Source organism: Anguilla rostrata, chromosome 1 (assembly GCF_018555375.3).
Source record: "Anguilla rostrata isolate EN2019 chromosome 1, ASM1855537v3, whole genome shotgun sequence".
Classification (NCBI taxonomy): Eukaryota; Metazoa; Chordata; class Actinopteri; order Anguilliformes; family Anguillidae; genus Anguilla; species Anguilla rostrata.
In genome coordinates, this window is record NC_057933.1 from 54,786,149 (window position 1) to 54,798,247 (window position 12,099).

Here is a 12,099-nt window from a genome sequence, read left to right on the forward strand (position 1 = left end):
AGAGGCCATAAATCTGTGTGCAGAGAGGATGAGAAGACACGATTTACTGCTCAAATTGCTTGCAAGCTGGCTATAAACGGTGGCACCACAATATGATCATACCCATTAGGTTTTTTCTAACCAAGTAGCTAAAAATCTGTGCGTGTTTTCCATTGATTTATTGTGGGCAAGTTGCCTTTTTATGTCTAAGTAGGGAAAGGATTATTGAGCAGTCAGAGTAGGGTATTGAACAGTGGTCAGTGTGGAGCAGTGTTCAGAGTAGGGTTATTGAACAGTGATCATTGTGGAGCAGTGTTCAGAGTAGGGTTATTGAACAGTGATGTGTGGAGAGGTCAGAGTAGGGTTGAACAGGATAGTGGGAGCAGAGTTCAGAGTTGGGTATTGAACAGTGATCAGTGGATCCGTGTTCAGAGTAGGGTTATTGAACAGTGATCATTGTGGAGCAGAGTTCAGAGTAGGGTATTGAACAGTGATCAGTGTGGAGCAGTGTTAAAGTTTGGGTTATTGAACAGTGATCAGGGTGGAGCAGTGTTCAGAGTAGGGTTATTGAACAGTGATCAGGGTGGAGCAGTGTTCAGAGTAGGGTTATTGAACAGTGATCAGTGTGGAGCAGTGTTCAGAGTAGGGTTATTGAACAGTGATCATTGTGGAGCGATGTTCAGAGTAGGGTTATTGAACAGTGATCAGGGTGGAGCAGTGTTCAGAGTAGGGTTATTGAACAGTGATCAGGGTGGAGCAGTGTTCAGAGTAGGGTTATTGAACAGTGATCAGGGTGGAGCAGTGTTCAGAGTAGGCTTATTGAACAGTGATCAGTGTGGAGCGATGTTCAGAGTAGGGTTATTGAACAGTGATCATTGTGGAGCAGTGTTCAGAGTAGGGTTATTGAACAGTGATCAGTGTGGAGCGATGTTCAGAGTAGGGTATTGAACAGTGATCAGTGTGGAGCGATGTTCAGAGTAGGGTTATTGAACAGTGATCATTGTGGAGCAGTGTTCAGAGTAGGTAGAATGATCAGGGTGGAGCAGTGTTCAGGTAGGTTATTGAACAGTGATCAGTGGAGCATGTCAGAGTAGGGTTATGAACAGGATCAGGGTGGAGCGTGTTCAGAGTAGGGTTATTGAACAGTGATCAGGGTGAGCAGTGTCAGGTAGCTTATGAACAGTGATCAGTGTGGAGCGATGTTCAGAGTAGGGTTATTGAACAGTGATCATTGTGGAGCAGTGTTCAGAGTACGGTTATTGAACAGCGATAAGTGTGGAGCAGTGTTCAGAGTAGGGTTATTGAACAGTGGTGTTTCTAGAGCCGTGATCGGAGTTTCATAATCAGGCTTCAGATCCCCAGTGGAACACTAGCACTGTGCCATCCAGCCTGCTGCCTGTGTACGAGGCCTGGCCCGTTACGAACAGCCTGGTCCGGACCACAGGCCCCGTCAGCCAGAGACGGCTCTGCAGAAGCAGGGAAGGGACAGAGCAGGCTCACATCCATCACCGTCCCCCTCCTCCCCTTCTTCAGAATCAATCACCCCAACATCCCTCATCGCCCCTAATCGCCTGTCTTTACTGTAATTACAGAGGAACTCTGCAGACCTCTCCAGGAAAAGCCTGTGTCATTTCTCATTATATTATTCTGCATACTTTTGGATTATTTCAAGATGTCTGCAAATCTTTTTGGGTATAAAATTCGGAGTGTGCTAATATTTTTACAGTACTGTACGGGAGGAGACACTGAAAAATGACAGAAAATCTGTAATTACCCCTCCGTTAGCTGCTTTCAACATAAGTAGAGGAATTCTATTGTATGAACGTTACTTGACCCCAAGCCATCTTTTGGCAGGGAAACTAGATGTAGTGGTCTTATAGCGGTCCTATAGTGGTCTTATACTAGTCCTATAGTGGTCCTCTAGCAGTCCTGTAGTGTGTGAATGTCGAAGTGGAGGCACGTACATGAACCGTGTGTTTGTGAGAGTGCAATGTTGTTCTCTCCTGCCCAGGTTGTGCACCTTCCTACAGCAGGTGTTCCCACAAGCTCAGTCCCCACTTTCCACACAGCTGCTTATTGGTCACTTTGGGTGCGGTCACTGTGCTGGTTGGACAACGGTTCAGTCGATCTGTTTGCCTTGTAAGCGCTCATTTTGGGTGCTTATGGCTGGTTACTGCTGTTTGTGCTGTCCTGTGGCTCTTTTGTTGGCCAGTGTACTGGCAGATTAGGTTTTGGATAGTTACTCAACTACAGTCATTCAACGAACCCCTTGTAAATCTGTGATGTAAATGGAACATGTAAATCAGTTATTGTAATGTGTCAGTTGACTGGTGTGTCTCACGAGCTGTCTTCGATGTTTTGTTTTAGCTTTTTTAAATAGCGAATAAGATCTCCCTTTTGCCCTCTCCCACTACAAGACCTGGCAAATGACAGCTTGAAGAATAAAAGAAAAGAGAATTTTCTAATTATGAGTGACATCTCGTAATACAATCAGCTAAGCGCGCGGCACAGCACAGATCCCAGTAACCTTTTTGTGTTTTTTCCTTTCTTTTTTTGGAAGGGAGGGGTGAGCCGCAGTTGATCTGCGCGTATTTTGACAGCATCTGCGAATTCGGCATTGCGAGACCGCCTGTGTAATCACGGCGTCGTTTGAGGTTTTCTTCTTTGTCATCCCGTAATGAATGTGCGATGTTCTTTCTGAGTAACTTCGGGGGGAAAATGACAAACCAGCCCCTCTGTGTTTTCAAAATGAGACACTCCGCCACATATATCAGCAGACAGTTTTGCCCTGTCTGTGACAGAGATGCGTTTATGAGCCATAACTTGTCCCTTTTTGATGCTGCGGTCTATATTTCCTTCATTTCAGAGAGATGGCGTGAAAGGCCGGCTCGCCAGTAAATCATCGGCCTAATCTTCTTTTATAAGGCCATGTCCTGCTGCGCTTTGTAAAATAACTAATGAAGGATTTATGCAGCAGACACAAATCCACCCATGGGTTGGTTGACTGGCTTTCAGCTCCATCCACAGAGAGGGTTTTTTTTTTTGCTGTGCTTTGCTTCTTGCGTTTCAGTGCAGGTCACTGCGATCGGTGCTTATGACATATTAGCGCTTGTTAGCAGAAGCTTCGCACCGGCCTCGTGCGAGTGTGATTATAACTGGCACTTTTCATTCAGTGTTTGTCTTTCGGGGGTCAATGGTTAGAGAAAAAGGAAATAATATACACTGTTTTTACACGTGGCTTGCATTTTAATGCTTTAGTAATTACGAGAGGAAATAAGAGTCACGGCTTTTCTGTTTTTAAACTGACGTGTTCAGAAGTGCTTATTTCACGTCAGTGTACGCTCACACATTTGGCTAAGTAGTGGAGGGACCTTTCCAGAAGTTAACCGCGGTGCAGTTTGCAAGGAGAGACAGTACCGAGCTCTGCTCGCGAAGGTGGCAGCAGTGTGTGCCTGTGAAGATGTGTGTGCGTGCGCGTGAGTGTGTGGGTGGGTGCAAGGGCAGTGTGGGAGGGGTTTCATGCATCAAATTGAAATCAGTCAGATTAAACCTGACAACTGTCTCTATGGTGGTATCTAGTTCTTTTTAATTCCTCTGCCAAGAAGGTTATGTAATGACATCTGTCTGATTGTCCTTCCGTCCATGACAGACATATCTGGAAAAGCAGTGGCTGGATAGCTGTAAAATTTGCTGTGCAGATTTGTGTTCCAAAAAGGAAGAAAAATATTCGTTTTGGTGATCCTTTTGGTGACCTTTCCTCTAGCACCACCATTGGTCCAAACTTTTTGGGATCGACGTATCTCAAAAAGTAACGCCGTAATTCCCATTAAATTTGCTGTGCGCGTTCATGTTCCCCAGAGAAAAAAAAACAATTGAATTTGATGATGCTATGACCTTTCCTCTAGCGCGACCATCAGGCCAAACATATCACCAAAAGTAATGACTGGTTGCCAAGACTGTTGCTGTGCACATTCAGGCGAGGGGAGATTGTTGTGCCTTGGCGGAGGTCTGCGTGCTACGGAGTCCATTCTTTCTAGTGTATCTTTTCGTCTGGGTACCGAGCTGTAGCAGGTTTGTTGCTGGTTTGTATCTGGTATAGAGCTGTAACAAGTTTGTATTTGGTATAGTGCTGTAGCAGGGGTGTGTGTGTGTGTGTGTATGTATGTATGTGTGTCCATGTGCGTGTGTATGTATGTGTGTGCATGTGCGTATGTATGTGTGTGTGTGTGTATGTATGTAGGTGTGTGCATGTGCGTATGTATGTGTGTGTGTGTGTGTGTGTGTGTGTATGTATGTGTGTGTGTGTGCGCGTGCGTGTTTGTGCGTATGTATGTATGTATGTGTGTGTATGCATGTGCGTATGTATGTATGTATGTGTGTGTGTGCGTGTGTGCGCGTGCGTGTTTGTGCGTATGTATGTATGTGTGTGTATGCATGTGCGTATGTATGTATGTGTGTGTGTGTGTGTGTGTGTGCGCGTGCGTGTTTGTGCGTATGTATGTATGTATGTGTGTGTATGCATGTGTATGCATGTGCGTATGTGTGTGTGCGTGCGCATCTGGTAGAGGGCTGGGCCGCGCGGGCTGTGCTGTGTGTGTTCCAGTGATTTATGCGCTCTCTGCAGTGAGCTGTGCTCGGGCCGAGTCCCTGCTGTTAAGAGTGGCAGTCGGCTGGCGCGAGCTGTCTGTCTCTCTGCAGGGGTCCCCCGCCCCTCTCCCCCTCTCTCCTTCCTGCCTCTCTCTTTCTCCTTCCCTCTCTCTCTATGCCTTGCACCTCTTCCCTGCCTCCTGTCTCCTCTGTCCCTCCTTCCTCTGTTCTTTTCACTCTTTGCTCTTTCTTTCTTCTTAGCCTTATGTCGCATTTGTCTCTCTCTCTCTTTCTTGCTTTCTACCTGCTCTCTCTCTCCCCTCTCTCAGTCTACTCTCTCAGTGTTAAATTGATCTCTCTCACACACAAATTCAATATACTTCATTTGCCTGACAAGGGAATCTGTGTAGCTAAAGAAGTAAATATATTGATCGTAGCATTAACAAAAAAGAAAAAGTAACCCTCACGCACACACACCCCACCTACCTTTATAACCAGAATTAGAAAAATACAAGAATTCACATTCCTAGAATTAGTGAGAAGATGTCTTTTTCTCTTGGCTTAAGTATCTCTGTTTCTCTCAAGTTAAAATTCAGACATGTTCTGTTATTATTTTCACTTGCTGGTCCAGCTGTTGACTGGTCATTTAGCAATTATGGAAGAAAGCCTGGCAAAACCCTGTCCTGTCAATCACTGACGTTCATAAACCAATCATAAGACTTTGTGTGGAATAGAAAAATGCTACAATTGCTTAAAATCATTGCTTAGCTCAACGTAGTTTTGGTCACAGAGCCCAGTTTTCACTTCACAGCCCGCCGGGCGTCTGGACCGCTGCAGGTCAGAGGTTCTGGAGCTTCCTTCAGGCGTTGACAGCAAGATGGCCGCCGCGCTGCCCCTTGACTTGCGGCCACGCTCGAACGACGCCTGCCTTTGTTTCCAGTAAAGCGCCGTTACAGGCTTTTGTCTGGGGCGATACTGACAGACAGCTTAGCGGATTTCCGAAGCTGAGCCTACCTGTTGAGAGGGAGGTTTTCCATGGGAATTACACAGACGCAGAAACAGCCATTCGCTCACTGGGGTGTAAAGGCTATGAATTTATATCGTTTCTTTTGGCTTCCGTTAGGCCTTTGTTTACCCTACTCTGGGAGCACTGATGCATTCTGGGGCAAGGCTTTGTATCTTGTCTCGTTATAAATGCCGTTATCATCATTTCCTGAATAGCCACTCGTATTAATGGAAGCTTGTATTGTGTTCCATTTAAGATATCCATTTTTAAAAAAATTCATTTCAGTGAGGCGGCTTGGGTTAAGTAGCACGCTCACAGCTGCAACTGAGTAGAGCGCATCCTACAGGCATGTATGTGTGTATGCATGGAGAGAAAGTTGGAGGACAATACTGATATTTCGCATTCATACAGAAGTCCAACTAGCTGGCCAGTGTGAGCATGAGTTGGGTTCAGGGGGTTGTATTGACCGCTGTATCACCCCCCACCCCCCACCCCCCACAGATGACAGACATCATCGCCACGGTGCGAGAGTCGAACTTGAAGCTGACGCTAGCGTTCGGGATCGGCATGCATCACGCGGGCCTGCACGAGAGGGACAGGAAGACCGTGGAGGAGCTCTTCGTTAACTGCAAGATCCAGGTAGGACAGGCGGCAGGTGACCAACACCCACACAGCCTCCACTGACTGGTGACTACAAGTCACGTGACGTCATCAGCACTATGACCAGTGACAGGTGACATCATCAGCTGTTTCAGGACTGCTCTATGAAGAAATTATTAACTGACTGATAAATACTGACAGGAAAATTCTTACTGATTAATACTGACACTTGACACTTCTGTGTTTGATTCCCCACTCAGGTGCTGATAGCAACAAGTACGCTAGCCTGGGGGGTCAACTTCCCCGCCCACCTGGTGATCGTGAAGGGGACAGAGTATTACGACGGGAAGACCCGGCGCTACGTGGACTATCCCATCACCGGTACGTCCTTCATCGTTGTAATTGGTTTGGTTGTGATTGGCTCTATTGTGATTAGTTTGGTTTTGATGATCTCTGTTGTGATTGATTTGGTTGTGATTGACTCTGTTTTGAATGGTACGGTTGTAATTGGGTCTGTTGTGATTGGTTCTGTTGCGATTGGCTCTGTTTAGATTGATACGGTTGTGATTGGTTCTGTTGTTGTGCAGGTGGGTGATGCTGTCTGTTTTGTGTTTTTTTCCCGCAGACGTCCTTCAGATGATGGGCCGTGCGGGCAGGCCGCAGTTCGACGACCAGGGCAAAGCTGTCATCCTCGTGCACGACATCAAGAAAGATTTCTACAAGAAGTTTCTGTATGAACCCTTCCCAGTGGAATCCAGGTCAGCGTGAGCCCTAATGTGCAACTCAAGTTCACATGCTATATGTGTGTGTGTGTGTGTGTGTCTGTCTCTGTGTCTGTACCTGTGTTTGTGCATGTGCCATTTTACCTCTTCCTGTTGTGCTGCTGTCCCTCAGTCTGTTGGCCGTGCTGTCGGACCACTTGAACGCAGAGATTGCCGCGGGAACCATCGCTTCCAAGCAGGACGCCCTGGACTACATCACCTGGACGTACTTCTTCCGCCGCCTGGTCATGAACCCCAGGTACAGCTCACCCAGGTCACATGATGCTGGTGCTGGAATGTGGGGATAGAGGATCCCGGGGGTGAGACCAGGCTGTATGTCAGTGTTCTGTCTCAAGCGGTCAGTCCCCATGTTCCACAGCACCTGGTCCGTGTTTGTCTGGTGTGTTTGTTAGTCAGTAGTGAATTAATATATAAAATACGGCCGTGTATTTTAAAAATACGGCCTTTGTGTGTGTCTTGTGTGTGTCTGTACATGTGTGGATTCCTATGTGTGTGCTCATTTGTGTGTGTGTGTGTGCCCATGTGTATGTGTACTCATTTTTTAATCTATTTCTGTAGCCTGACCGCAGTACTCTCCAGCTTACAGAGTGCTGGCACAGACTGACAGATACAGATACAGACAGACACACAGATGGGCTCAGTGCAGACAGACAGACAGACGGGCTCAGTGCAGACAGGTGCTGTCTGTGCAGCCGCTGGAGCTCACCCTGGTTATACCTGCTGACAGTGTGGAGACAGGCAGAGATCAGCGAGGCTCTCCTTCCAAAGCTCACTCAGAATAACAGCCACCGCAGCAGAGTTAAAATAAGAGCCGTGGTAAGCAGATATTTGTTGTGGTAGACTGCAACGCAACGCAGCGAGCCCGTGCTAATTAGAAGCATGTTGTTGCTGTGCTCTTTCACTCGGTGGTTAGAGCCAATCTTACTCCCTGTTTATAGTTTATTTTATTCTGTGGTTGCCGTGTACTTCCCACATCCACCGAGTGTTTTTTTATATACATGCTTAACTGCCTTAATCTTTATTTAACACATGCACCACTTGAGACCACAGTTAAACATTTCATTAGATATCTGGGATTTACTTTTTTTGTATAAATACAGACACGCACACGGACAGGCACATACTTATGCAGTGTATTTATGGAATATGTGTGGAAGGTATTTAATTTGCATATGTATTTTAGGTTGATATTGTTGGCTTTTGGACGTTTCCCCTTCTCAGCCATTGAAGTCTGTAGCTCTTTCAAAGTCTCTGTTGACTTCCCGGTGCTTTCCTAAGCAGTTTTGTCTGTGCGAGGCTGTGTCCGGTCTTGGCTGTGTCCGAGGAACATGGCAGACCTACTGCGCCCACTTCCTTATGATTCATTTGACTGTGCTCAGGCATATTTCATGAATTAAAAGTATGAAAACCCTTCTACTGCTCTGTCTCTTTCTGAGCTTTATGATTTTTAATGCTTTTAATTTATTGCCTGACTGGGGAGACCTTACAAAGTCGGATTCATTCATTTCTGAAATGACTTGACCGACTGTTATTGCAGACAGAGAGCATTCAATCATGTGACTTTTGTGTTATTTCTAAGAATTTGTTGTTTTTTAATGTATTTATGGTTGCCGTAGCAAAGAATTATGAAAGAATCTCTCTGTCTCTCTCATAGATAGTGTTTGTCTCCATTATATATAATATGTGTGTACATATATTATATGACCAAAAGTATCTGGAAACCCCTTAGTCTGTGCCCGTTTTTCATATTTTGGGCTTGGCCCCTTAGTTCCAAAGGCAAATGTTAAAGCAAAGGTGATTCTGTGCTTCCAACTTGGTGGAAACAGTTTTGGGAAGGCCCTTTCCTGTTTCATATATTTATATAATATATGTATCCAGCTTCATTTTGTGTAATTTAGCTGCTTGGTTTGTTCCAAACTTCTTTTGTCTCTTAGTGCAGTCCGCCATCCCTGGTCTGATTAATCTTATCTTTTCGGGGTGTACAGTGATGTAACCCCATCCCCACCCACAGTGTAGAATTTTTCAGGCGAAACAGACATCTGCTTCGGGTTGCGGAACATTCCAGAAGGCCTGGCATCTCCACGCCTGTCAGCTCACATTTAACACTTCGGCCTTTCCCAGCCCTCTCCATCGCCGAACGCGACCAACGTCCCACGTCCCGCACCTCACACGGGGACGGGGACCACCCCCCCACAGCGTTTCGCGTTTCGTCTCCGGGCTCAGCGTACCCGAGGAGCGAGCGGCGCTTTCGTACGTCTGTCCTTCCTCTTCTTGCGAGCTCTACGAGCAGCGCGCCGGAGCGGTCACCTTGACGCTGGCGGCTAATCGCTCTGTGCGCTCGTTCCTTTGAACCGCCGCGGAGACGCTTTACACGAGGCGGCAGAGCCCCCCAGGGGGTCGTAAGGCGTCACAGCCGAACGCCGGCAACATACGGATGGTAATGCGCTTAATGATAGCGCCCAAACTCTCACGACCCCCCCCCCCAAGTAAAATGCATCCATTTACATGAAAAACTGTTGATGTAGCTGGTTTTCTCTTTTTTTTAATCTGCGGATTACATTACAGCTGTTCCACCCAAAAGCCATTAGAGTTATGAAGGAACTGTGGTGTGTGGACATGCTGAATTATGGCGATAATATGAATACTTACCGTAATTTAACATGGAGTGTTTTGTCAGAATTACCCCACTCCCATCATTTTCTAAATAGCCTTTTAATATTTTTTTTCCGCTTAATCTTATAAAAACCAAAAATCAGCAAGGCGGTGGTGATGGTGGTGAAAGATAATGATGTGTTGTTACGGGGGGGGGAGCTGTGAAACATTACCCACTAGGGGCCCCTGGACCCCGGGGCCCCGGCGGTCCCGTTAATGAATGGTTCCTCCAGGACGTTTAGCGGCCTCTCGCCCCAGCAGCGGTGCCCATTAGCCCGGGACGGCCTCTGACGCCCCCCCACACCCCCCTCCCCTTCCTCCCCCGGGATGTGTAATCACCGTGTTCCAACAGCCCCTGCACGGTCACCCCTCGCCCCTCCCCCCCTCGCAAAGCGGCCTCGTCGCGGGACGATTACCGTCATTAAACAACTCGCCACCTGTTAACTGCCTTGTAAATATTCAGGCCTGCGTGTGAGGGAGGCCGCGCGTGCCCCTCCCCCACCCCACCGGCCCCCCACTCCCGGCCCACTAAATTAACCGCACTGGCAGGTCCATCTGTGGGGAAGCAGCGGGCCCACAGCTGTAAACAAGTGCATTGTTGGAAGGCACTGAAAAGGAGAGGGATTCTCTATTGATAGAACGTGTGGCAGGGGGGGAGAGCTGGGGCGACGGGGGAGAGAAGGGGGGCGGAAAGACAGAGTGAGTGAGAGAGGGGGAGAGAGAGATGGAAAGAGAAAGAGAGTGAGAGGATGAATGAGATGAGGGTGGAGGTGAAGCGTCGGACCGAAACGGGAGACAGCTGCATTCTGTGAAACGCGGTCTCCCTGCCCCATCATTTCTAAAAGCGTCGCACGAGGCGTTTAAATGGACCCATCGTGCCCTGCGCCAGGTGAAGCGGAGGCTATGTGATCATGTCTGTCTGTTTGTCTGTCCGTGGAAATAATGGCTTCATAAGAAATTTCCATTGAGAGAAAGGAAAAAAATACTCATTTCAGACCGGTCTCCGCAGCTTTTAGGGGAAACAGATCCCCCAGACATAGAGGAACAATATGTTTTTAGAGTACAGTATGTATCTATGGTGTGTGTAGGTATGTGTGTGGGTTTGGGTTCATTGTCTTATTTTAATGTCCACTTTCTAAGTCTCAGCCTCCTTGCTGATGCAGCCAGGTTTTTAGCTAAAATGTCAGGGTAGTTTGAAGTCATAATTTCATTGATCTTAACAAGACCCCTAGACCAAAGAATCAATGGTCCACCGATCTCTTCGACAGTATATATGAGGTGCTTTTCCTTCTTTGTCTCCCTCTGTTGATGCAAAACATGTACATAAGCAGAAAGTTACATTTTGGTTTCGTCTGATCATAGCACCTGGTTCCAGTCATAGTTCCAATGACGTTTGGCGAAGTCCAGATGCTTGAATTTGTTTTTGTTAGATTAAGGGCTTTCTTTCTGCAACCCCTCCAAAGACCCCATTTGTGTGGAGGTGGCTTTTATGGTTGATTTTGATACTTGGCGACCCCAAAATGCGACTCAACAGTGCAGTTCCTGAACTATAATTTTTGGGTTCTTCTTCGCCTCCCTCTCCACCAAGATGACTGTGTGTGAGGACAATGTGCACTTGCACCCTCCTCCTGGCAAGTTTGCCACAGTTCCAGATGTTTGAAGCTTTTAGATTATTGCCCTAATAGTGCTTAGTGGTATGTTTAACTGTTTACGTGTTTTTGTACCTGTTACCCGATTTGTGTAGGTCAATAACCGTCTGTCACTTTTGAATAGACTGTTCTTTGGCATCCCCTCGGTGATGTGTGTTACCTTATTTTTATACCCTAATGAAACAGGAGGTGAAGAAAGGCCAAATAACTCTTTCATACAACTGAGATGAACGTAAATAAGAAAAATTTTATTTAACTTTGGTTTATATTATTTGAAAGAATCTAGAATATAGCTCATTCTCTGTGCTGTTTGTTATACAGCATTTTTCCCCCTCATTTTCATTACGGGTGCCAATAATTGTGGACTGTATATAAACAGCCCATGTACATGAAGGTGTGTGTACTAAATGGGTATGCTTGTACATCTGTGTGTATGTTTGTGTGTACATGTGTATGTATGAAGTTGTAGCATTGTGTTTGTGTGTGTGGATGAAGTTGTAGGTATGTGCTTCAGTATTTAACTGTTTCCCAGCACTCCTGAACAGGGACCAAATCCTCCTTAAAGACTTCCAGGTGCTTCCATGTTCCCCAGTCACATGTCACAGGGAGACGCAGCCTCACGGAGGCCATCTCGGGGAACACAAGCGAACGCCATTCTTTTTTACGTTTTGTGTTTTGTGTATCTCGTGGATTGCATTGTGCTCAAGGTCGATATCATAAAGGCTGTTGAACTGTGAAGTTCCGCCACGTGCCATCATGAGAGCATGATTTTCATTCCTTCCACAAACAGCCCAAGAGAACATTTTTACGGGTGTCTGCTGTCAGGATGCCTTTAAACATGCAG

General features: G+C 46.6%; 1 protein-coding gene across 1 annotated transcript in view; it reads left to right on the plus strand.

The window, feature by feature from the left end:
• Positions 1 to 12,099, plus strand: part of ascc3 (activating signal cointegrator 1 complex subunit 3) — a 236,487-nt gene that overhangs the window by 195,857 nt on the left and 28,531 nt on the right. Inside the window, exons 32-35 of the mRNA XM_064344119.1 lie at positions 6,074 to 6,211; positions 6,433 to 6,553; positions 6,798 to 6,930; positions 7,067 to 7,192. Of these exons, the coding sequence (XP_064200189.1) occupies positions 6,074 to 6,211; positions 6,433 to 6,553; positions 6,798 to 6,930; positions 7,067 to 7,192 (518 nt within the window). The remainder of the gene's footprint in view (positions 1 to 6,073; positions 6,212 to 6,432; positions 6,554 to 6,797; positions 6,931 to 7,066; positions 7,193 to 12,099) is intronic.